The sequence below is a fragment of the Gallus gallus genome, chromosome 9, assembly GCF_016699485.2.
Source record: "Gallus gallus isolate bGalGal1 chromosome 9, bGalGal1.mat.broiler.GRCg7b, whole genome shotgun sequence".
Lineage (NCBI taxonomy): Eukaryota > Metazoa > Chordata > Aves > Galliformes > Phasianidae > Gallus > Gallus gallus.
The window spans coordinates 22,888,780-22,914,383 of NC_052540.1; the positions used below are offsets into that span (position 1 = coordinate 22,888,780).

Sequence of the window (25,604 nt, forward strand, 5' to 3'; positions counted from 1 at the left end):
TGTTCCAGGAATTTTAGCTCAGTTGCTAGGTGGCTCCCAATTTAGATAAGTGCCCAAGGAGACAGGTGCTGTCAGCGTGGGGTCCAGTTCTTGTAAAGTTCTCTGCTGTCGTTTCTCTCCTTTGCTGGCTGAATGGAGCCTCAGGAGATCAGTATCCAGTTGGAATTAAGCAGAAATTAAGTGAAGACACTTGTGGAGGTCACTGCTATTACTGGCTAGAGAGGTGCCTGCTGATGCTGGTTGTCTCATTGTGGACTGGCTGCAATGAAATGTTAATGGTAGACTGTTACCATAAAGAGTCCATGAGCTGTAGCTGAGTCGCAGTCGCTTCAGACTTCACTTTTTATACTGAAGTGCATGATTATGATTACTTTTTTATACTCTTTAATAAACCATATGGTTAATTTAAATACCGGCGTCCTAAAGTAATGCAAGGAAAAGCCTACAACAGTAAAATAAGTGAACAAACTAAGCATGATGGATTATTTGTAATAGATTCTAGCTTCAGAAGTTAGCATTAGATAATGGTCATCCTTTCTCTTTGCAGCGGTCAGGTGGCGCCTTAGCTATTCCTCTGTGTGCATTTCAAGGAACCGTGTCACTTCAGGCACCCACAGGAAAAACTCTCTCCTTGTCTACATACGAGGTAAGCACTGAAGGACAGAAAATAACACCCACATCAAAGAAAATTGAAGTTTATCGATCTAAAAGTGTTGGTCATGACCCCAACCCAGAGGAGTGTCCTAATACGTTTGCTGACACGAGTGTTAAAATTCATTTAGAGGTTCTGGAAATTTGTGACAATGAAGAGGCTCTGGACACTGTTTCAATCATCAGTAATATCAGCCAGTCCTCCACACAGGTAAGATCTCCATCCTTACGCTACTCACGGAAGGAGAACAGATTTGTCTCATGTGATTTGGGGGAAACTGCTTCCTACTCACTCTTCATACCATCCAGCAATCCCGACAGCGATATTAACATAACAATTCCAGACACTGTGGAAGCTCACCGGCAGAATAGTAAAAAGCAACACATGGAAAGAGGTGGTTATCAGGAAGAAATACAGATGTTGAATAAAGCATACAGAAAACGGGAAGAAGATGGCAACAGCAATTAAAAGACATTTAATCTAAACATTTAAACAGATTCAGCGGACATTGCTCCTCTTTATTCAAGTTACCCTAACAAATACAATGCCAACTGGTTTGTTTTTTTTTCCTAGCATATAAATGATTTTTATTTGGGTACACTGTTAAATAGTTAACATTTAAAAATGGGAAAACAAACGCTTCAGTGCTTTGCAGCTTTGTGCAATGAAATCCAAGTTATTTACCAATCTCTTTATTTGAGGAAGATTCTGAAAGGAATCCTAAATGAAGTCTTAAAAGCCACCCTCGCTTGCTTGTTGGCACTGGGTGGTCTGTGGGAAGCCAGAAAATGAGAGAGCAGCTCTACACCCGTGAAGATGTAACAGGTTTCAATGACTGTGGCAGTTCTCCTACTGATGTGCCAGACTTGAAACATTTACTGAAAATATGTAGCACAAGCCTAAGACTAAGCCATGCATTTGGTTAGGGATTGTAAGTTACGTACGTAGTTTAATTTTCTACTGCTCCATACGTAATTGATACGTAATGTCTCTGTAAGTGGCCATTGTATAGACCTTTGAATGTGGGTGTCTGAAATGTAAGCTTGCACATTTTATATGTCCAACACTGTGAAAATGTGTTCTCATGGCTGGACATTTCTTTCATTGAGTGTGTCAAATGTTGGTTGATCTTATGCTGGTTACTCTAAAGTGTGCCATTTTCTGCCTCCTTGATCTCTTAGGAGAGGGGACAGGGCTGCTCAAGGAGGCCAAACCTAGAGACCCAGCTTAGCTGTTGACCTCAGCTTGAGGCTGAGTGCCCAGATCAGCTTCCTGCCCTGGAGCACCCTCTGGAGGAGCCTGTTCTTATGCTGCCTTACAGGAAGCATAGAGCCAAGTCTGAAATCAAACTATAACCCACCAATAGACTGCTTCTTGTCAAATTCAAACAGACTGAGGGTAAAACAGCAAATGAAGCACTTAAGTCTAATGCTTTTTGTCTGAGAGCTCATTTTCTGGGATGTTGTCATGCATTTCAGCCAGATAGAAGTAGACTTCAGCAGGACTTTAAGAGGTTTGACTAAAAGTTACACCACTTCTTTAATTAATAGATTTAATTTTCAGTGAGTGACAACATAATAATTCAGGTGTCTGCAGTCACCTTGTTATCCATTCAGTGGGAACATGCACAGGAAAGTAAGCACAGCCCTATTTAGGATTCCTTTATGGATTGTGAACAGGTAGAGCAAAAGGGCCAACTAGCTCAGCTTGTGTTCAGTATGGAGGCATGTAAAGAACAGGTGATTTGCATTCTCACCTCACCAACATAAATCAGGCCTGCCACCATGATCAGACAGGCTATGCTGCTGTGACAGTGATGGAGAGCTGAGGAGAATCAGGGTCAGAGACTGCAGGCCGCTGTGATGGAGATGGATCACTCTGTGCAAGATGTGCTTTTCATGTGCTGCTCTTCCAAGGTGAAAACAAAGGTTCTCATAGGATTGCCTCAAGGCTCTTAGTACCTGGTGATGCTGCGTTACACTTCAGATTTAACAAGAAACTATAGTAGACAGAGCAATCAATGGTAAGTGTATTAGTAGGTTATATCCATGTGCATGCAGCAGGGAGACACGTTCTGCTGTCTCTGTATTACTTTGCTTTGTGTTTGTAGGATTAGCTCAGAAAGTTGCTTTATAGCAACAGATGTGCTCAATCCAGAAAGACGTTGTGAGGGAGGATGCAGTGCATCACTGCCTCAGTTTGGTCACGTTCTCTGATGGGTGCATTTAGATTGTGTTCAGGTTTGGAGGCATTAAAATTCTGCATAGCTCTGACCCTGAGCTTGACCTAATTGTAGAATGTTGCCTTGCTGGTGAAAAAGAAATACATTTTCTATAATGAATCTGTAAATCTGATCATGTACGAATGTCTGACTGTTTTATATTTTATTTTAGTGACTCACATCATTAAACATTTTAAAGTGTCTGGAAGCCCAAGTTGTAATTACTCAGTAGATAACAGCTCCTCTCACACAGCACCAGAAAACTTGGTCTAAGAAAAGACTCCTGGTTCCTGTATTTGGTGATTTCAAGGTGTCTTCATTTATCATTTTATTAAATGTATTTGGGCTTACATTTTAAGGTACTTATTTTGTAATGGTTTTTAAGGAAAAAAAGTCTTCCTCCTCTGTTGTTTATACTGCCTGACCTTTTAATGTATTTCAGTGACAGCTTGACATTTGTGTTTGTCAAGGACTGTTTGAAGGTGACTTGAAAGAGCCCTCATCTCTGCTCAGACACCATAGCAACTGACTGAGAAAGTCCCTCGGAAAATGTGACCTGCATCAGCCCCTGCACTCCCCCCTGCTCTGAGGAGTTGCGCTGCTGAATAATGCAAAGGGTAGAAAACAAGAAACTTCAAAAGAATTTTTGAGATAACCTTAGGTAAGCAGTGTATCCAATGTGTTGGAGTTTCCCTTCGGCGGCACACGTGCACTGAGAAGAAAGTTAAACTAATAGAGAAGTTACAAGAGAAGTAAATATGTAATAAGCAGAGCCAGGCCTCAAGTCCCAAATGCCTTGAAGGATTGGGCTATTTGAAATAGGAGATACGGCCCAGTACTGAAATGTACATTTCTTATTCTAGTCATGATGGAATATGCAACTGACAGCATCGTGCTATTTCATGAAAAGTAATAATTGAGTTTTACTTACACATTGTTTTACCTTTATAGATTTGAGGTTGATACATATATTCTGGAACATGATTACACTTCCTGGTATGTATCACTATAATGATTTCCAAGTCAAAGCTCTGACTGCTATGTTTCGCTCATGAATTTTGCAGATATAGATGTCTCAGAGCTGAATAAATTCTGTTTTTCTAGTCTCAAGCATCAGCTACATTATCCATACATTCCTGTATGCCGAATGCTTTTGTTGGTTTTATAAAGGTAATGTTAGAGACCTTCAGTCCTTCCAGACAAATCTTTTCTCATAGAGGCAGCCCTCCTGAGTGCAGCAGTGCTGATGAGCAGCAGCAAGCTTACACCCTGGGGTCAGAGCTGTAGCGTGGGACCACTCCCGCTGTGTCTCACCTCGGTGTTCACCTGACAGGTTTTGTGCTCTGGTTAGGAATTGGACCGTAGGGAATCATGACTTGGAGGAATCTCAGTTTGGCTTTGTGAAAGGAGGGCGCTGTGTTCTGCCCTCTCTGAGAACATGCTGCTGCATAAAGAAATTGTTATGTGTTTTGCATCTTGATAGTGTGCTGCTGAAGTGGATGGAAAGTGAATGTGAGCAGTGGATAAAGGGATTTGAAACGGCCCAGTAATTGGCAAAATACTGGGAGCTTTTTAAGAGATGTATCTTGGCCTGTATATTAGAAAGTGATCTTTAATTGAATAGATGTGCTGTCCTTCCAACAGCTCAACCTGCGGATCTGCTGCAGATATTTGGATTTGTGACGTTTCCTTTAGAATGTGTATTTTTTTTTCTCAGTGTTAAGAAGACATGGCTGAAGTGCAGTAGTTAATGCATACAGAAGGGAATTTTCCCAGGCATTGAAATCACATTTATGCACATCCCACAAATGTGCTCTGCTTCGGTGCCCAAATACACTTCAACAGAGTTAATGTCCCATAGGTGATGTTCCTGCAAAGTGATGAGGAAATCAGTTAAATATGATTCTTTTTAATTTGATTATAATGTCTTATCAGTTAAATGTAATGGCCTTACGCATTATATATTTTGTGTTGGAGATGGCCTGCAGTTCCATTCCATTACTGCGGTGCCCAGATCTCCTGGCACCGTTACCTGTGTTGAACCAAAGTAGATCCTTGTGGTCTCATTCTCATCCCACCCTCCTGTTAAAGAGCAGGGAAGGCAGAATACCTCTTCCCAAGCGTTCAGGGAGAAACAACTGAAAGCTGCTGTGCTGCTGTGTCCTGGTGTAGGATTTGGCCTCCAGAGCCTTCCTGTGGTTCTGTTCCATCTCTCCATGACAGTTTATTAATCAATCCAGGTTCTGCCCCCAGTGCCCCCACACACCTTCCTTCTCCATGTGCCTATAAACAGGGTGAGCAGCTGAATAGCTGAGAGCTTGTTTTGCTTTCCTCTTGTGAGGACAGGTGCAGTTTTCTTCCTAGTAAAGTTTTTTTTTTCCTGAGGGTTTTTCTGTCAGAGTTCTCTAATTCCCAAACTAAAGGTAGCCTGAGAATTGTTTTAAACAATTTTGAGAGCACAAGCAATTCTTCTTTAATGATTTTAAAGAGAGATGACACAGGAGAACTCTATGGAAGGACTCGTTACGTTCTTCCGTGTTTGGTTTGCATGGGTATGCTGCTCACATTTCATGAAGGGATCTTGTAACTTTTCTTGGATTTCTGATGATTTATTTGCTGATTTTCCTTGGCTCTGCCCCCCAGCTGGCTGCCACCGTCATAGCGCTGCAGGAAGCTGTGACAGTACTGCCAGTTGTGCAGTGAGGAATGCGAGGAGGCATGGAGCACCTTCTGGTCTGTGTTACAGCACAGGTGTGGCATGAGAGGAGGGAAAGTAAGGACAAATATTTCCTGCTGGATTTCTCCTCTCTCTCCCACGTGCCTTCCTTTCATTTACCTTTCAGATGGCTTTCCTATACCCTCCCATGTGTCCGTGCTCTGTTCTCAACCCCTGTTCCCTCTGGGTAACCTCATCCAAGTTCTGCTGCTCTTTATGCTGACGACTCAGAGATCTTGCTCTCTTCCTCACCTGTTTGTTAATTTGAATTCAAGTCTGAGCTGCTCTGCCATTTCCTTCTACCCCAAGCTTGACAGAGCTGCAGCAAACCCCATTTCTTACGGGGTGCTCTGGGAGCCACTCAGTGAGCTGGAGGGACAGAATTAGCTGGAGGTGGGATTGGGGAAGCATTCGTAGCAGCACAGTGGTGTTCTGAGGCAACAAAAGGAACGTTGATTACTGTTAAAGGAGTAATAATTCTCTGAATAGTTTTATCTAGATTAAAATGTTTAATTTAACACTCCAGAGAGCGCGCCGTGCAGAGCGGTGTGAGCCGTGGAGCGTGGCGGGGCTTGGGTTGGAAGGGACCTGAAGGATCGTGAAGCTCCGACCCTCCCCCCCCACCACACACAGGGCCACCAACCTCCACATTCCATAGCAGCCCAGGCTGCCCAGGGCCCCATCCAACCTGGCCTTGAACTCCTCCAGGGATGGACGGGGCATCCACAGCCTCTCTGGGCAGCTGTTCAGCACCTCACCACTCTCACAGTAAAGAACTTCCCCGACATCCAGCCTAAATCTGCCCTCCTTCAACTTCAAACCACTTCCCTGCGTGGAAGCGTGCGGTGCTTCCCGGCGTCCTGCGCGGGTCAGGGCGGCACTCCGTCTGCCATGGAATAAGGGCGGCTCTCAGGGCGCATCGCCGCGTCCCGCTGGGCGCGCCGTCCGGCCGGCCCGGGACTCGAACCCGCGCGGGGCGGTGGGGGCGGGGCCTGCGGGAGCCGGAAGTGAGGTGGCGGAGGAGGCGGGCGGCGGCGGGTGCCGTTGGGTGCCGGCGGCCATGAGCTACGAGCAGCGCCGCGATTGGGGCCGGGGTCGGGGCCGCGGCGGCGATGGCGGCTCGTCCGCTGCCTCCTCCGGCGGCGGGGGGCACGGGGGCCGCGGCGGAGGGCGGGGGCGCCACCCCAGCCACCTCAAGGGCCGCGAGATCGGGCTGTGGTACGCGCGGAAGCAGGGCCAGAAGAGCAAGGAGACGGACCGGCAGCAGGTGGGCCGCGCGCCGTGCCCGGGCGTTGGAGCCGCCGCTCGTGGGCGGGGGGCGCCGCGGCGGTGTCGGTGCGCGCTGACGGACGCGTTTCTCGCAGAGGGCCGTGGTGCGGATGGACGAGCGGCGGGAGGAGCAGATCGTGCAGCTGCTGAACGCCGTGCAGCCCAGGGCCGAGAAGGAGCAGGAAGCCATGTCGTGGTGGTCCGGGGACGAGGAGGGGTAAGGATGCGCGCGCTGGCTTCGAGCAGGCGGAGCGGCGGGAGGCGTGCAGGAAGGATTTCGGCGATGTGCTTCGCACGTACGTTGGGGAGCTGAAAAACAGCCCCGACACAAAGCAGCCGGGCGCTCCGCGGGCTGCCCGGGCGTGGGGAGGTCACTGAGGGGCGTGGGTGGGGCGGGCTGAGGTCGGTGGGCTTGGAGATCCTTTCTCTTTTTGCCACGTGTTCAGCCATCCTGAGGGGGTTGGCAGCAGCCACTGCTGTAAAGGTCTCCTCCGGATGAAATTTGAGTCTGGAGTGCTAGGTTTTGTCCTAGAATCACAAAGTCCTGCCATTGACCTCCAGGCTTAGGACAGCAGGTGGTCGGAGCTTCTGAGCTCTGGACATCCAGCACTCTTCTAGGGCTGGAATCAGGCCCCCTTTTCCGGCCATTGTGCAGCACTGGGAAGTTCATGGTCTCTGTGAAGTAGGGTTCATTCTTAACACTTGATCTTAAAGGACTTCAGACAATAGCAGTGAAACGGGTGGCTGCGTGTTATGCTCCACGCGGTATTGTGATGCAGGTGTGTCCCTGTCTGGCTGAAAGGTGCAGTTATGGGGCAGTGGTTCCAACAGTGCTTTGAGCGGCAGCTCTCTGGAGATGTTCTGTGGCCTTGTTAGCTTCCTCTAGAGGAAAAGAACACATCACAGGAAAAGAACACATCACACCTTAGATACTGTCGTAGAGTTTTTGTTGACTGGTGGTTTTCAGACTTAATTGTTTTCGTTTGCCATGTTCTCTTTGGGTGAGGGCTCAAGTAGCTTGTCAGTGTGATATCTCAGAAACAGATGTGAGGTTTGCTTGACACGGCTCTGGATAATCTTTGGAGTTTGCGTTCCCTGCCCTCATTTCAGGCACGTTCCAGAACAGCCTCCAAAAGTGAAACCAGGTGCTGAAAAAGCTGAAAAAGCTCCGGTAAAACGGCGGCCAATCTTGCAGAAAACATTTCTTGATCAGGATGTGGAATATCTCTTTGAAAAAAATGATCAAGATGCGGATTTAGATGAGCAACTTAAAGAGGACTTAAGGAAGAAGAAATCTGATCCTCGATATATTGAAATGCAGGTACTTTCCAAGGTGTTGAGGAGAGAGCTTGTGATTCTATTATGATGTGCATTAAACTCCCAAAAATGTAAATTCTTTTATTTTATTTATTGGGAAGTTGTCATGGTATTACTTTGTCAAAAAAAAAAAGTCCGTCAACATTACAGACTGTGTCAGCAGGGCAGGGACTAAGAGAGCAGACCGTCAGTGATGGCTTCTGGTTGCTTAAAATCCAGCTTTCTAAGTGTATGTATTGTTTAGTTGGGTGGGAGTTCTGGCTTTCAATTTTAAAGACTTTACCTGTGCATATATGTATAAAACTAAAAGTAGGGTGATGGGCTCTGAGGGGACACCTCCTAAAAATGTAGTTCAAGTTATTCTAATGGCCGTTTGTAGAGCTGCCCGATGAAATGCTTTTAGCATCAATCAGGTAGGGGAATGGTTCAGGGTCTTCCAGCTGCACGTACCTCTTTGTGTGCTGAACTGCTCTACATTTTTACTGAACGTAATGACATTGAAAATGTGCATGGAATTAAGTTCATTTCTAGTGGCCCTGTTCAGCTTTAGCGGGGGAGTTTGTCCTGTTGTTTCTGAGTTTAGTCTAGCTCATAGTTGGAATCTGCTGTATTAATTCAGTGCTGAAATGGTATTTTAAAACGTGAACTGTTACTTTCTCTTTACTCAGAGATTTCGAGAGAAACTCCCTTCATATGGGATGAGACAGGTAAGTGTGTATTTAAATTGAAAGGAGGTGCATTTCTCATGTAAGTTTTGTATAGCTGGGACCAGTGGGAGGGAGAGCTTTGTTGCTTTTTACAAGGATACTGAGGCCTCCAGAGTTTCGACTGTAGTTTTAGTTCTTTCCAGAATGCATCTCAGGTTTATCGCTTCATGATAAGCAGGAATTTATTCAACCTCATCGGTACAGGTGCATTTATACGAATAATGCCACCGTTATAGATCAGCCGTATGCATGTGAAGTTCAAATGTACAAGAATTACTTTTGTGTGGTTTAAAGTAAACTTTAGTGTTAATAGAAATAGCGAAGTATCTGTCTCTTCAGTTACCAGTATGTAATGTGACCTTAAAAGAAAACAGTAATAAAGACTTAACAAAATACTTCAGACATCCGTTGTGGATCACAGTACTTGAAATCGTTTTATCTTCTTTTGGAAACAGGAACTTGTAAACCTTATAAACAATAATCGAGTGACTGTAATAAGTGGTGAAACCGGCTGTGGAAAGACAACCCAAGTGACACAGTTCATCCTGGATGATTACATAGAGCGAGGAAAGGGCTCCACATGCAGAATTGTTTGTACTCAACCCAGGAGGATCAGTGCTATCTCAGTAAGTGCTGTGAGGTGGGGCTGTTGTTGCTGCTTGTTTTCTTTATTGTCTGATCTCTCACTGTAATACTGAGGTAAAATTACTGTCTCATTCTGTTTGAATGAAAACATATCTTTGTACTAGGCATAAGGAGCCAGTGTAAGTTAATTAGCTGAGTATACAGTCTGCTAGACTAATTATAGCTAAGATCTGAAAGAGCTCCGAATGACCAGATAGATGCTGCACACCTCTCAAAGAAACGAATCTACTTTCAGATGCCATCATGCTGAACTTAAAGCTCAAGGTTGGCATTGAGCCAGTTCATAATGCTTTCTGTGTATTCATTAGTCCTTCTAGACTCTCTTGCAAATAACTTTGTTAATACACACTGATTTGTCATTTCATATGTTTTGGTAGTAGTTAGAGTACGGGCACTGTACATCTCCTTCCCTGAATTTGGTCATTATTTATACTGGTGATTTTAACAGACCTGGGCAGTGCAATTGTGAATTGAAACCAACGGTTGTGTTGTTTCAGGCCTCTTAGAAGACTATGAGTAAGAATATGATGTTTTCAATTCTCTAAAATATATTTTGTGTTGTAAGCCTGTTTCTGAGTTGCTGACAGAAAACAAATACTTGGCTTTCAGAGAACGTGTGGTTTTCAGGTTTGTGCTGTTTGTGTTCCATCTTGGTTCTCAGTGTTTCCTAATGATGAGTAGTTAAATTGTAGCTCAGCCTTTTGGGTTTTGTGGTGGATGTGTATTTAATGTGTAATGCATTTGGTGTTTTTTTGTTTGTTTCAAGGTGGCTGAGAGAGTTGCTGCTGAAAGGGCAGAAGCATGTGGTAATGGCAAGAGTACAGGATACCAGATTCGTCTACAGAGGTAGAAGAGGCTCTCTTGGCAATTTTTATTCCTTCTTGTGAAGTGGTATCTATTGTTATTCAAGCAAGAAATAAGTGAGAATTTGTTCTTGCTGTAGACAAGTGCTTTTACTCTCCTACTTTCTCCAAATGGAGTTCCTCTGAACAGCTGGTATAGGGAGTAACGAGTTGAAAATTAGCAACAAGTGTGATTATTATATTCTCTGTTGCATGTAAATGAGTGGTTTGAGATTGATTTGCCAGATTAGTTCTGAACGTCAAGCCACGTAGCAATGGTTAGCACCAAACTGTGCTTTATTAAGATATTCTAGATGCTGTGGATAGAGGTAAAACTGATGTCTGTAATCCATGAATTTCAAGGAAAAAATGAAATGCTGAAGGAGAGGAATGTTGTAAGTTGCATTTCTGGGCTAAGTTATGTATTTGCTGCACTTAGCTAATGAGCGACTTTATTGAGATCAGTTAATAAGAGTTAGGCACACTTACAAGAGTCCATAGTCATAGTGCCACAGAACTAAAGTTACTGTGTGTGGAGTCACTAGTAACATGAAAAAAATACACGGAACACTTCCAGCAGATGATGACACCTCACTTGACATCGGTGGAAATACTGCTGGAGGGATACAACAGCTCAGTCCTTGTGCTGTTTGAGCTCGAGGCACTAGTTCATAGAGTCATCTAAGTGTGTCCTTAGTGTTAATCGAGAACGTCACAGTGCTGTGTAATTTAGCCTCTAGCTGTCATCTGTGTTGAGTTCAGATAACTGCAAGAATTTGGATCAGCAGATTAATGTAGTAATGATGTCTGGGACGTCAGGTTCTGTCAGTGGTTGTTCTCCATACAGAAAGGTTGCATTGCTGGCCTATTCCTCATTCCTCCAGCTGAACTGTGAGCAGGCTCAAGTGTGAGATGTGCTTCACAATGTCTGTAATGACTGTCTGCGTTTTGATTCTAAGCTTCTTAAGTACTTTGTAAAATGAAGAAGAGAACTGAAGAACTCTTAATGTATCTCTTTCAGTCGGTTACCAAGGAAACAAGGTTCAATTCTGTACTGTACCACAGGAATTGTCCTTCAGTGGCTCCAGTCAGATAAGTAAGTTTTCCTGCTTAATAAGAAACTGAATGCGATTATCAAATGATTTGACTAATGAGCTGCTTCTGTCAATCTGTTTTCTACTACTGCGAAAAGTAAATGTTGAATGTTGTTCTTCTATTTTAGGCATTTGTCCAGTATTAGTCATGTAGTTCTTGATGAAATTCATGAAAGAAATCTTCAATCAGATGTTTTAATGAGCATTATAAAAGATCTTTTGAATGTTCGTTTGGATCTGAAAGTCATACTGATGAGTGCCACTTTAAATGCAGAGAAGTTTTCGGAATATTTTGGTAGGTGAAATGCTTCTGTGAATGTTCCTCTTAAGTAATTTAGGCATCTGTAATCTAGTTCTCTAATTACAAGATCGATTTTTATCAAAAGAATTAATGATTTCATTTTTCACAGATCGTCACCAGCTGCTGGCGGTTCTCATTTCCTCACTTCTGTTTCATAACGAGCAGATGTTTCGTCTGCGTTTGTCACTCAGATGTATTGCAGGAATACTCTGCACAGAGTAGTTTCGTAGTATGGTAGAAGTCACGAGTGGGCAAGCAGAGTGAAGCCTTTGCTTCTGCATATGTCAGTGTGTATTCTCTAGCTGGAAATAGGTGAATGTGCAGGAGAGTGCAGCACTGCTTGCTGCCTGTGCTGCTTCTGTTAATTGCATTTGGCATCTGTGAGAATTCAAAGGGGGGGGGGGGGGGGGGGAACAACAAAAAAACCTCCAGGCTTGGAACTGTATTGCAAAACCAGTGAAGACTGTTTATGGACTTCGGTAGAACAGCATTTGTTTTGTTGTTTTAAAAACAGCTTAAACCTTTCTCAATAGATAACTGTCCAATGATTCACATTCCTGGGTTCACTTTTCCTGTGGTGGAGTATCTCCTTGAAGATGTAATTGAGAAGTTGAGGTGAGTGTATTTCCTGGCCACAGTGCAGTTCACAGTTTGGTTGTTTTTTGCATTTTATTGGTGTATATTTTCAAGTATTATCGCAGTACAAATGACCTATCAAAATATCAGCTGTTTTAAGAAGGCAAATTGCACTGGAAAGCAGGCATTGTGTTGCAGAAAAGCTTTCAAGAGGCATTCAGCAGCTTTTAGTGTAGCAATCTGGAAACACTGGCTTGAGGAGGAAAAAAACCTGCTTTTCCTTTTGGTGTGGTGAGTTTTCAGGCTGATAAGCTAGTTGTTTGTTTCTTTGCTTTTACCTGTTCTCATGCTTACTGGAGATGGCAGCTGTTATTTATTTAAAAAAAATACATGAATTATTTCAGAAAAAGTGTATCCAATGACCTTATTATATGGCATAGCTGAAATATTGTGTGTTGTCCACGGTGTGGAAAAAACAATGCGGCTGGATTAAATGACTTTAGTTTCAAAATGTAATTAAATTTGTTATTTAACTTCAAAGATATACTCCAGAAAACACAGACCGTCGGCCACGGTGGAAGAAAGGTTTCATGCAAGGACATATAAGCAGACCAGAAAAAGAAGAAAAAGAAGAAATCTACAGGGAACGATGGCCAGAATATTTGAGGCAGCTGCGGGGCAGGTTGGTCTCAAATTACTGTTTTGCATTGTTTGTGATTTTTCTGTTTCTCAGCTGAGAAACAGAATTTTATGCTGTATTTTAATACCGTGCTTTCATGAGCAGTGTAGTACTTAATACGGGGGAAGACAGGAATGATGGAGTGCCAGTGCAGTTGGCTCCAACTGCTGGAGTAATTTAGTCAGCCACGGAGATCTATCTTCCTTTGCATGTGCAAGGTTTAAGAGAGCTTACAGCTGCCAGGTTCACTTGCTGTTGATATTATTATTGCCCATTACAGTCTTCAGCATAGCGTTGGGCTTCTTATGTTTTGTTCCTGATTTATTTTCTTGTCAGCTTTGCTATTTTTCAGTCTTTTTAATTTTTCAGAGATAGATCTCACAGTATAGCAGTCTTGTAATCAATGTAATACAGAATATGCTACTGTTCTTTTTTCCAAAGGACTTTTTCTCAGAATATTTCAATATTCCTCTCAAGTGGTTTGAAACCAAGCTAAAGCACTTTCCCTCTCAAGCACCCAGCAGAGGTTTGCCACTTGAGACATTCTTTTTGCTTGCCAGCATTTGACCCTTTGGTTCTCCAAGTAAATAGGTTAATTAGGTAGTGGGGCAATTGTATTTCAGGAGCAGCATTTTTCTGTTTCCTCCTGTCTTATTTTACCTCTGCAGTTTGTGACGCTCTATATATCCAGCTTGATAAAAATAATTAAGATGGCTCAGTTCTGTCTCCCTCCTAAGGAAACAAGTAATCAGCGCTGTCTGTTCTATCCCATGTTCCACTTGCCCATTTGTACTTCTTCATCCCTTTCCCAACCAAGTCTGTGGAACAAATTGCTAATTGGTATAGATTGCATGAAAGCAAAGGGCTGAAGAGATGAGGTGTTTCCTGTACTCACTGGGAGGGAGGGATGAATTGAAGGGTGAGCTCAGGCTATAGATCCTAGGTAATCCATGAGGAGGAGAGAAATACAGATCAGTCGCAACAGGATTCTTTAACTTGGCTTACTAAACTGGCAAGTATTGTACCTCCAGAGAAAGGAAAAAAGGAACTGAACAATAGCAGTGTACATGGATGTGTAATTGTGTAGCCTTATAATGGATATGAGTGCATGGCTGTGGGTGTACCAATATACTTGCTTTTGATGCCTGTAGGTATTCAGCGGGTACTATAGATGCCTTGGAAATGATGGATGATGACAAGGTTGACCTTGACCTAATAGCAGCACTTATCAGACACATTGTTTTGGAAGAAGAGGTACCCTTCTGCTTCATAGCACGGTGTTTTCAAGATATGACTGAATTGTGGCCAGTGGCTGTTAATAAATAATTACCAACGTTGTTCTTCTCATCTATTACGTAGATATGTGGCTTTTTGAATGTTTTTAAAGCAATCTAATGTCATTAAATATCTAATTACAGTATTAATTTCAATTTCTAGATTTTTCTCTGTTGTTTGTGTTAGAGGAAGTGGATCTTGAAATATAAAGACATCAGATTCTGAGGCTGAAAATCCTAATTAGAGTCTCAGTAAAAAGGGTTTTCCAGTAATACTGTTAGGTACATTATTATCAGAGTGCTTTTGTGCTTGAAGCAGTGGCAAACTTGAAGTAAGAGTAACTTGTTATCTTGGGTAACATACACAGGTTACATATAACATATAACCTGGAGTTATATATTCATTTCTGTGATCAAAAACATCCATGGAAGAGCTGATACTTTAGCAGAGTTTGTGAAAAGAATTTCTGTTATTAAGAATGTCAAATCATTTGGAATTTCAACTGATAGAGCACTGAAGCTGTGCTACTTCAATAGGGCTTTCTTATTTTGTTCTTCCTTGGAAAATCAAACATCAGTTTTTTCTGTGTTTCACTGCAGCTCAAATTCTTCAAATGTTTATATGACAGCATTTAAAACACTGCAGGGAAAATGTGTCTAAAAAGAAATTTGGATTTCTTAAGCTTATAGGTGTGTGGTGTGTTCTTCTGTAGAAAATTAGCCTGTAAGTGTTGCTCCAAAGGCAGAGGTTTCAGATATCACTTAACCAGAAGACATGCATCAGTGGCTGTTCTGGTTTTTTGCACAGCATGTAACATATTCTAACGCGTTCCTTTTCCCATTCATTTTCTCACCTATAGGATGGTGCAATCCTCGTGTTTCTTCCAGGATGGGACAACATTAGCACTCTGCATGATCTCTTGATGTCACAGGTCATGTTCAAGTCAGGTAAAAAAAAAACAAGGATTTTTTTGATGGTTAATGTTACATAGCTTCGTTTTGTTTTTAGAGATTAATGCAAGCTGCTTCAGTAGAATAATGGAATGATTTTTTTATCACAGATAAATATTTAGGTAGCTCATGGATTTGTATGTTTTAAAAAGAGAATGCATTCCAGAATTGGCCCTTTGTTTAAATGAGTAGCAGTGAATATTTGTTGTGGGTGGTAATCTTGGTAAAAGGCACATTATAAGAGTAATATCTTGAGCTTAAAATGCAGTTGTCATCCTTACAAAAAGGTTCTATTTCCCCTTCCCTCCCAGCCCCACATTTCATTATAGCTGGCGTTTAATTATTGAATTTACATCTCTTTTAGGATTTACCACCTGCATTTAACACTGATGTATTGAACTGCTAACAAAAAGCAAATGTATACATATGCTATTATTCAGAATAAGAAATAGAAGCAGTCATTCATTTGCAGCATAGTTTCTCTATTCTGCATTCTTGATTTCTTTTTTCTTGCCTGTATAATGAAAGTTTCTGTGCTTACAGTGCATCTTTTCCTACTTTAATTTTCAGATAGGTTTATTATCATCCCTTTGCATTCATTGATGCCTACGGTTAACCAGACTCAGGTATGTGTTTCTTCCGTTACACAGTAAAGTAACATTTCAGAACAATGAAAAAGAATAATTGTGCATATGTTTGGTTTTGCAAACATATAAATGGGCCATGGATAATTACAGGTGTTTAAGAAGACCCCACCAGGAGTAAGGAAAATTGTGATTGCTACCAACATTGCAGAGACCAGGTAAATAGCAGTTACACATATGTGTAGTGCCTGTAATTTTGATGTAATAAATAAAAGTATAAGACTGCTTAATACTTAACAAGGTATGTTTTAAAGATTCATATCATTAATTTATTAAATTATAAATGTGTCTCAAGGTAAAGACTAAGCTGGAATTTTCCTCTGAGAATTGTCTAAAAAAATCAAGATGTGGATGATGATATGACCTGCAGTTGTTGTATGTGATAGCTGTGAGTTGGCTGTCCTCTGCAGGCTTCAAAACTGCATGTGGTGACTCGTGCCAGACCTGTCAGAAGAAATCAAGCTTGCTATTGAACCGTTTAATAATGTACTTATTAATGACATGCTCAATACCAGAATTTTTATTTCCTACTCATGGTTTGGGAGGGGACAGAGAAAGCCTAAATGCGTAAAATTGTAGGTTAAGCTTGCAAAGATGGAGAGTTATTTATTTTCTCTTTATTTTTAAACAGCATTACAATAGATGACGTGGTGTTCGTTATAGATGGTGGAAAAATCAAGGAAACTCACTTTGATACACAGAACAACATCAGCACAATGGCTGCAGAGTGGGTTAGCAAAGCTAATGCCAAGCAGAGGAAAGGTCGAGCAGGAAGGTAAGGATGAGACTGGTTAGGAAACGTGGTGATGTTATCTTTCAATTGGCCTTGAAGCACGTGTGTGCCGGAGGTACTACCTGGTTATTCACACCTTCAGATGCAGGCAGTAGCACAGCGCTCCTGTCACTGTTATGGAAAGTGTTATTTCATTGTTCTCCATAACTTCTGCTGTGTTTTAGTCAGGAGTTTCCTTCTTTCTCATAGAATAATAAATCTTGTGTTGTGTTATTTATTATATTGGTAGCATTTGCCCTCACTTTTGAGGCTATGATATATTAAAGCTAAAAATGCCTATAAATTAACACTGTACCGAATTATTCGAAGCTTCTGTGTTTCAGAATTCCTTGTGGAGTATTTTCTGTTTGTTCACACATGGGCAGTTTTTCTGTTCTCCTCATTGTTCCTTTTGAGCAGTTATGAGATTTGTGTTTTCTGTGCCTTGTTTCCCTGCTGATTGGTCTGCTTATCTGAAAGCTGCAATGGCTATTACAACTGAAGACAATTCCATTCTAATTTTTCAAAGAGTTTTGAAAAACTGCTTATAAGTAAATGCAGTCGTGGTGTCCCAGGGTCATAGAAAAACCCATACATTTTTTCCTTTAAATATATTCCAGAGTGCAGCCAGGCCACTGTTACCATCTGTACAATGGGCTGCGTGCCAGCCTTCTGGATGATTATCAGTTACCAGAGATCTTGAGGACACCTTTGGAAGAGCTCTGCTTACAGATCAAGGTAGGCATATGCATCTTCAGGTGTTCACTTTTCTGTTGGAATAAAAGGTTGAAAGCTTAAATTATTGCAACTCTGAGCTTAGAGTTGTCCTCAAGTCTAAATTCTGTTCCACCATAAGTACAATATACTTAGCTAATAATTGGAGCGGTTTTGGCAAAACACCATCAAACGCAGAGAAATGATTGTTCAGGGTAAATAAAAGCTGAAGTGTTGATGCAAATTTCAACTGTGCTTTTTTTCCAAAAAAAAAAAAAAAAAAAGATTTAATCAGAGGTGCTTCTGTGGAAATGCCAATGAGTGAAGAGGATTCTTTAAGAACAGTTCTTTTAAAGTAGACACGAGTTTCCTTTTCGCAAGTTTATACTGAATTCCAGTGCATACCTAAGGAGTACCATGTGTGTATGTTGTGAATGAAGTAGTATCGATGTGATTAAAATTTTCAATGAGAACATTTCTATTTCTGTCCTTACTTCTTAATTAGTGAAATCCTAATTTCAAACTGAAGTATTTACACTTTTTGTCATTAGCGTGGTCACCGTGCACTACTTTTAGGTAGGTAGCCACCTTTCTCCAATTGCTGCAGGTTTGCTCTTCTTTTGTTTGTTTGCTTTCTTCCAGATTCTAAAGCTTGGTGGAATTGCTTATTTTCTGAGTAAACTAATGGATCCGCCATCTCGTGATGCTGTAATGCTGGCCATTAATCATCTAATGGAGCTGGTAAAGTATTAATTAACATGCTGTTTCATGCATGCAACAAAGACTGTTTACGGTCAAATTGTAGTTTTTGTTGTTTACTAGAAAGATTATTCTGTCTGCACAAGTCTAGACATTTGAAACACTGTATTGTGCAGATCCTTTATATCTTCAGACTGTACAGTGTTCTGACATTTGGCTGAACTGAGAAGGCAGTTTCACATAATACTGGAAGTTTATGGGCTACATAAAGTAGTTCCTGAATTGCTGAAAACACGTGGCACAACTCCTGTTTAGATTCCCTACAGGTTCTTACCTGGGTAGTTCTGTAAAACCCTGCTCATGTCTGATTATAGCAAGAGTTCCAGCCAGTTCAGTGGAGGGTTGGAGATGTATTTTTCTGTGGGCAAATATGCGAAAGATCTCATCTGTCAGTGTGCTTTTGGATGATGGGGAGAGAGAGATCAATGACACATGCATACTACTGACTCCTTGCCTTGTCAAGGCTGTGTAGTAGCAAAGAGTAAAGGAAATAAAAACCAGAAGTTATAGAAAGATACAGATCTGAAAAAAATGCTTGGCCAAAAAAAACCAGTAAGACACTCAAATGTTAATTAGTCTTCATACTTTTGTACAGAAGGACACTGAGCCCAGTAAACCACCTGAAACACCATTGAAGGTGGTTGCTCTTTTATTGTACCTCTTGAACGTTTCTATTTTTGCATAACTTGCACGGTCATTTTCCTACCTCTACCCCCTTGTTAACCTTTTCCCGATACCAGGCTTCCCTTTGTTTTCTAAATTTTCCAATGATTGTTTCAAGAAAATCCTCCGACTTCAAATATCACTGATGTTTTGTTTTTTCTTCTGACAGAATGCTTTGGACAGACAAGAGGAGCTGACTCCGCTCGGTGTGCATTTAGCACGATTACCAGTTGAACCACATATTGGAAAAATGATCCTCTTTGGAGCTTTGTTCTGTTGCTTGGATCCAGTACTTACGATTGCAGCAAGCCTTAGCTTCAAAGACCCTTTTGTCATTCCTCTGGTAACGTTTCTAAAGCAAGAATTACAAATAAGATTTTAAGCATCTCAAAAGAATTGTAGGATACCACTGAGATGTTGTAGTGTAAAAGCACTTTAATTTCACTTCTGTGTTAATGGTATTTTTTTATTAGTACTGATTGCCTACACATACTATGACGTACTGTACACATTTGCCTACAGAACATTGAAAGTAGCATTACTTCTTGTGCATGCTGCATACGAAGTATTGCTTTATATATGTTCATTAAGCTGGGAAAGAGAAGTGGATGGAGGAATGGCATGTGAGTCATGAATATTTTCTAAATTCAGATTGTTTTTAGGGCAAAGAGAAAGTGGCAGATGCAAGAAGAAAGGAGCTGTCGAAGAATACTAAAAGTGATCATTTAACTGTGGTGAATGCTTTCACAGTAAGAATGTTTCAGTGTTTCTCTTTCACTTTTATTTGGGTTTTATGCTTTATTCTAAGGAAAAAATCCCATCAGCATATGCTCTCAAGTATTTCTTGATTTCTACAGAAACAAAACCAAATTAATTTTCACCCTTCTGGTCTTGTTTTCCAACTCAGTAGCCAAATTTCTTCTGGATATGCTGTTGGAAACATAACTTCATGGCTATCTTGCTGCTTTTTAAACCTGTGTTTGATGAGAGAGGAACTCTGTGGCAGCCCTTCAGAAGTTACTAAGTCAGTGCTGCTTGTCCTCTGCCGTAGTCTGGGGCTGACTTCAGAAGTGTTGGAGACTTCATTGTGTAGCACTGGGCAAGGAGACCACTAAATAAATGGTGTGGAAAAACAGTTATTACTTCTAATACCAACAAATGAATTTCAAACAGATTTCACTAGGTTTCACTTCTCACCACTTAAAAATGTTGTTTTTCTACTCAAATGCTGTGTGTGTGTGTGTGTGTGTGTGTGTGTGTGTGTGTGTGTACGTAATATAATACAGAGAGTTGAAAGGGTCTGCCTTCTCACAGAGGAAAAAAATGACTTTTTGTTGACCTCCAGTCTTTTGGTCTGTCTTTATTCATTTAATTTTTGTTAGTATATATTCTCCTAAAAGATTCCTTTGAATGATGGTTTGAATTTATAGGGCTGGGAAGAGACTCGTCGTCGTGGATTCAGAACAGAGAAAGACTATTGCTGGGAATATTTCCTGTCTCCAAATACTCTCCAGGTAACGTTCTGGCTGTTAGGGGGCCTGGGGAGTGGGGTGGATGAGGAACATGTTGATGGGGAATGGGAAGAGCCTTTTTGCACAGCATTGTTGTGGGACAGTTGTTGCTGTTTCCTAGATGCTGCATAACATGAAAGGACAATTTGCCGAGCATCTGCTTGCAGCTGGGTTTGTGAATAGCAGAGACCCCAAGGATCCCAAGTCTAATACCAACTCGGGTAAATACTGAGGGGAAATTGAAAGCTTTTGATCATTCAGATTCACAGTTCGCAGAACCATGTTACTTACTTTGCTGTCTTCTACAGATAACGAGAAGTTGCTCAAAGCTGTCATCTGTGCTGGCTTGTATCCAAAAGTTGCAAAGATCCGGCCAAGCTTTAGCAAAAAGAGGAAAATGTAAGGATTTGGTGTGATCTTGGTTTGCATTAGCGGTAGTTTCTACATCAGGTAGATGGGCAAGGCAGAGCAATGGCTAAAATACATGAATGAATTCTTTGTACGGATGATCCGTGGGTTACCTCATTCAAGAGTGACAGATCTGAGCATAGGATTGTTGATCTTTACTTAAAAGAACAGAGATGATGTCTGACTGTTTGGATATTGGCTGATAGGTGAAATAATTGGTGTGACATAATCATACCATCTGTGATGCTAAGCTATGTTAATATCATGGCTGCTGAAGGAGACGCTGTCGTTTTCTTTCTATCTGCAGCAGCAGTTGAAACACTGTCCCTTCTTGTTTGTCAGGACAGAGCCCAGCAATTCCAGTCTGTTCATCTAACGCTTCTCATATTATCAGGCTCTTTACTCTTAATAAGTGTTATTCCTAATAATACTGCACTTACAAGGAGGGATATCTGTGTTCTCATGAACGTGATTTAAGACAGAATGAAGGGTTTGAACATTTGGATCACTTTCCCAGTGAGTAATTTAGAAACAGCAAACTTAAGAGCAATCGCTGTGTCTGGAATTAAAAACAAAACAAAAAGAAGTGATTTTTTTTTTTTTCCATTGTAAATGTAAGTGTAGGTGGTCAGAATCCTGCCTCATTTAGTTCTGTCTGCAGCTGGCACTACTAGTCAGTTACTTCTCCATTTTAAACTGAGTTGGCTGTGCTTAAAATTACCTTAACGATGCACCCAGCAGGAAGCTTACCGATCTGATGGGTGTTACTGTGTCTTTGCATCTTAGCCACATGGTGGAGCTAGGTGTAAGGCAGCTGCAAGGAAGATCCACCAAACACAGGATTAGTGACACTCACCACTTTGCTGGACAGGCTGGTTCTGCTAAGTTGTCAATATCTTTTTTTTAAGGGTGAAAGTTTGCACCAAGACAGATGGAACAGTGAATATTCATCCGAAGTCGGTTAATGTGGAAGAAACAGAGTTCCATTATAACTGGCTTGTGTACCACTTGAAGATGAGAACTAGCAGTGTACGTGGAGGTTTATGTTTGTGTAGTTTAGTTTTGTAGCTCTTTTTAGTAAGGTTCGACTGAGGTGCGGGGGGTATGTGAGCAGTGCCCAGAAGGTACAGAGCAGCTCTGTTGGAAGCTTTCTTCTTTTGGGTCATGTTTTACACGCCCTCGTAGTCTGTTCTCTGTGATACCGGTGGGGTTGTTCCGTAAGTAACTAAACCACTGCCTTCTGTTAGGTGCTTACTTCTGCTTTTAAATAAAATAGTGTATTTTCTATTTCCAACCAATGTAACACTTTCTCACTTGCTGAGAACCCAAATGCATTGTGAACTTTCTTCTTCCTGTTTGATTGCCAATGGGACAATTCGTTTGATTCTCCACTCTGTGTAAATGACTGCATGTGGGACCATTTTTGCTCCTGTTTCATTTGCTGTAACTCTTCCAGCTGAGTTGCTTCAGATTTGCTTTGCAATGCATGACTGAAAAAATGATCTTCAGGAATTCTGCATTGAGTTTCATGAGTGGCTTGTGATGTCAGTTGATGCTTTTGAGAGTGACTGGAAAATTTTGTCATCTTACAGATATACCTGTATGATTGTACAGAAGTGTCTCCATACTGTCTGCTGTTCTTCGGAGGAGATATATCCATTCAGAAGGACAAAGATCAGGACACCATTGCTGTGGATGAATGGATAGTTTTCCAGTCTCCGGCAAGAATCGCACACTTGGTTAAGGTGATGATAATTGTGTCTATGGAAGTCTCAGTGCAGCAGTAGCTCTTCTTAGAGACCTTATATTTATACCTACTTAGGTATCACTATAGGGGTATAACAGGTCAGTATTTTTCATGTATTCTCAGTAAATATTTTAGGTATGATAGGTAAACAGAATTTCTCTTCTGAAGATAAGTGTATGAATGCAGACTAAAAAGTGGTGGTAAAAGGAGTGTTCGGAACAGTCTGATTCATGTGATAAACTGGGCAGAAGTAAGCAGTAATGACCTCCGCTGTGCTTGGCCTTTATTAGGAGCAGGCACTCCAAATTCGTATCTTTGAGTTTTCAGCATAATGGCTGCCCTGATGGGAATGAGGGTTGTGCTGCTATTGCAGCAGTGGAAGGAGGTGTTGTTCAGCTGAGCAGCCTGTGCTGAGAAGTTTGGGGGATGCTGAAAAATGGTGGAGGCTTCAGAGAAGTGTTGTAGGGCAGATGGAAGGGATTTATGACCACGTCTGACAGGAAAAGAGTTGAAGAGTGTAATTTCTGTAGTTTTCTGTAGCTAAAGCTCTGTTGTGCCCATGGAGTAACCAGGCGGATGTGGAAACCAGAGGAAGGGGCTGTTAGCTGGCAGTGCTTTCCAGCAGGAACAGGAGCTGAATGGAGCTGTATATGAGATCCCAGAAATGGCCTCTGGTTTTCTTTTTTCTTAACCTGATTACTTTGAGGCCTGCAGTAGTGATGGTAATGGCCTGCTGAGGGGTGAGACAGCCAGCAGTGACTGTGTCATAAAAGGTAAAACTGCTGGATTGTGGAGAGCTGCTCTTTGATCCTAAAGGTAGCACTGTTGAAATGGATGCATGTGGGAGCAACAGGCGTAGGGACGAGAAGAGAGGGCAGAGGGCTCTGGGCTTACTGGGTGTCGCTGTGTGCTTCCTCACGGCCTCTCTCTCTCCTCCCACCACCCTTTCTGTCTGCAGAATTTAAGACAAGAGCTCGATGATCTTCTCCAGGAAAAAATAGAGAACCCCCACCCCGTGGACTGGAACGATACTAAAAGCAGGGATACAGCCGTGCTGACAGCTATTATAGACTTAATCACCACCCAGGAGAATGAAAGTGCCAGGAATTACGCTCCGCGATTCCAGAGCGAGCGCTGCAGCTGACCGCTGGCGGGACGGCCATCCCCCCGCTGTGCGCTGATAGCAGTTACGGGGCTGGAGGGCGGGCTGAGGGCAGCTCCTGCGGCCGTGTCTGTGTCTGCATGTCTTGTGTCGCTTTTTACATAACAAAGCAGCAATGTTAGCAGTGTTAGTTGGTGTACGTTTGCTTTTGTCCCTCTCGAAGTCCTGTTAACGCTGCAGCGTTCTTCCTTCAGCCGTGGGTGATGTGTGGCGGCCCGGAGCAGCGCGGGCGGTGTTCGGTGCCGGGGAGGGAGCGCTGCGGCGCGGCCCCCGTGCGGGGACACCCCGTTACCGATCGCGGTGGAGTCGCCTTAAGGCTTCCTTGTGTTCCGTAGGTTTTTTACTCGGTCCGTGTACGGGCGCGGTGTCACATTAAAGGACTTCTCCCCCAGGCGCGCTGTCGGCTGCTCTCCAACGCGGTTCGGCTCGGCGCAGCTGCACGGGGCGGCGCGCGGCCGCAGGTGCGGAGATTCGAACGGGGGGCGGGAGCGCGGGCTGTAACGGCTGTAACGGCTGCGACGGGCCGGGCGGCGGCGGGAGGCGGCGGCGCTGAGGTGAGAGCTGCGGCGGGGCTGTGCGGGCGCGGCGTCGGGCACTGCTGTGGCGCTGCGGGAGGGCGGAGCTGCGGTGCGGGTGGCGGTGCGGGCCCCGCGGGTGGCGTCGCGTCCGCCTCTGCGGTCCCGGGCACCACTGGGCTCCCCTCCTCCGGCGGCGCAATGGGGGCCGCGGTTTCTCCTGAGGCCGTTCGCGGGGCGCTGTGCGGACTGCCCCGGGCGGGGGGCAAACAGGGCGGTGCGGCGCTGCCGCTTTCCTTGTGAGCAGAGCAGCGCTGGGTGATGGAGGAGCCGCTTATTTTTTGTCTCTAAGGACGCCTGCAATGATTATAGCAGCGCTTTTTGAAGAGCTCGGTAGAGAGACGTTCTGCTTATTGGGTTGCAGGGGTGGCGTGGAACGGGTGCGGAGCACGATAAAGGTGCGGAAGGGTCAATCCGTGCCCGCTGTTGGTGGGCGTTCGGAGGTGCCGATGCGGGCGCAGTTTGCGCCGCGGGAGCCCCGGAGCTGCGCCGTACCGCGGGGGCCCGCAGTGCGCGGCCGTCCGGCGCTGCCCGGCTGTCCCTGGGGGCGCTGCGGTTACCCGGCGGCGTTCAGTTACCTTCTGAACGGGGAGCTTTGTTCTGGGGAACCGTGAGCTTCGCGCTGTGGGTCGGCCTGCAGCCCGGTGTAGGAGAGCGGTTGGAGGAAGGGTTACGGATTCGGCGTTAATCCCGCAGCGGCGGACTGAGCTGTGCGGTCACCGCCTCGTGCTCACAGTGTCACTGCGTGCCCGTCTGCTCGCCGTGTGTGCAGTTCTGCTCTGATAGAGGTCACCACACCGGGCACTGCGAGCGGCGTGGCTGCTGGGTGGTGGCGGAGCAGAGGGGCTTAGTGCCAGCAGGGGGTTTTTGGTCCTTCCCTCTGAAATCTGAGAGGTTCAACCCAGAACAAGTCAGAGCTGGACAGGATGATGACTCCGTTATGGATAATGGAACAGGGAGGTTGCTAGAAGGCAGAAACAAAAACCAGCAAACCCTCTGAAAATGTGTTTTTACAAACTTAAGGAAAGCTTTATCTGAAGATGAACTGCTTGTTATGATGCCTTCAATTTGTGATGTCTGAGAGCTGGAGGGCGGGGGGGGGGGGGGGGGGGGGTGTTTCAGACTGGAATGAAAGCCAAAGACTGTGAGCGGCTGCATAGTGCTCATTGTATACTGTTCTGGACATGTGCTGCAGGCCGTGTGCTGATGTGCCACAGGCCTGGTGCCACCCCAAACCGAACACTGCGTGGGCTTTTGTTCTGTGCGTGGGAGATGGTGGGTCCTGGGATAGCTGGTACTGTCAGCTGCTTCAGTAGGACCCTCAGTGCTCTTCAGGGGGTGCTGCTTTATCAGGCCAGCAAAAGCTCCCCTCTCCATTTTTGTGTGCGACTTTTCCTAATCCTTT

General features: G+C 43.5%; 2 protein-coding genes and 1 long non-coding RNA gene across 20 annotated transcripts in view; 2 read left to right on the top strand and 1 right to left on the bottom strand.

Moving 5' to 3' along the window:
* Positions 1-3,986, top strand: part of GPR149 (G protein-coupled receptor 149) — a 79,415-nt gene extending 75,429 nt beyond the window's left edge. For 12 of the 18 annotated variants that reach the window (XM_046898306.1, XM_040705459.2, XM_040705453.2 and 9 more), the window contains one exon: positions 548-3,081. In XM_046898306.1, the coding sequence (XP_046754262.1) occupies positions 548-1,120 (573 nt within the window). In that variant the 3' untranslated portion in view covers positions 1,121-3,081. Of the gene's footprint in view, positions 1-547 lie in introns of all 18 variants that reach the window. The other 6 variants (XM_040705457.2, XM_040705458.2, XM_040705456.2 and 3 more) reach the window with 4 other exon arrangements.
* A 2,639-nt stretch (positions 3,987-6,625) lies between these two features.
* Positions 6,626-24,015, top strand: DHX36 (DEAH-box helicase 36). The gene is made up of 25 exons (XM_015291824.4): positions 6,626-6,856; positions 6,954-7,075; positions 7,969-8,179; positions 8,844-8,882; positions 9,338-9,508; positions 10,294-10,373; positions 11,391-11,465; positions 11,592-11,758; positions 12,298-12,379; positions 12,882-13,022; positions 14,171-14,273; positions 15,154-15,241; positions 15,815-15,870; positions 15,982-16,046; positions 16,520-16,663; positions 17,281-17,398; positions 18,017-18,115; positions 18,966-19,139; positions 19,459-19,545; positions 20,227-20,310; positions 20,429-20,528; positions 20,616-20,706; positions 21,624-21,744; positions 22,308-22,460; positions 23,421-24,015. Exons 1-25 carry the CDS (start codon positions 6,650-6,652, stop codon positions 23,604-23,606), a joined length of 2,964 nt encoding a protein of 987 aa, XP_015147310.1. The 5' UTR covers positions 6,626-6,649; the 3' UTR covers positions 23,607-24,015.
* Positions 17,642-21,624, bottom strand: LOC121111514. Its single transcript, XR_005862300.2, has 2 exons — positions 21,572-21,624; positions 17,642-21,274 (listed from the first exon to the last, which is right to left on the bottom strand). It is a non-coding gene; the product is annotated as an uncharacterized LOC121111514 (long non-coding RNA).
* Positions 24,016-25,604: the final 1,589 nt, after the last annotated feature.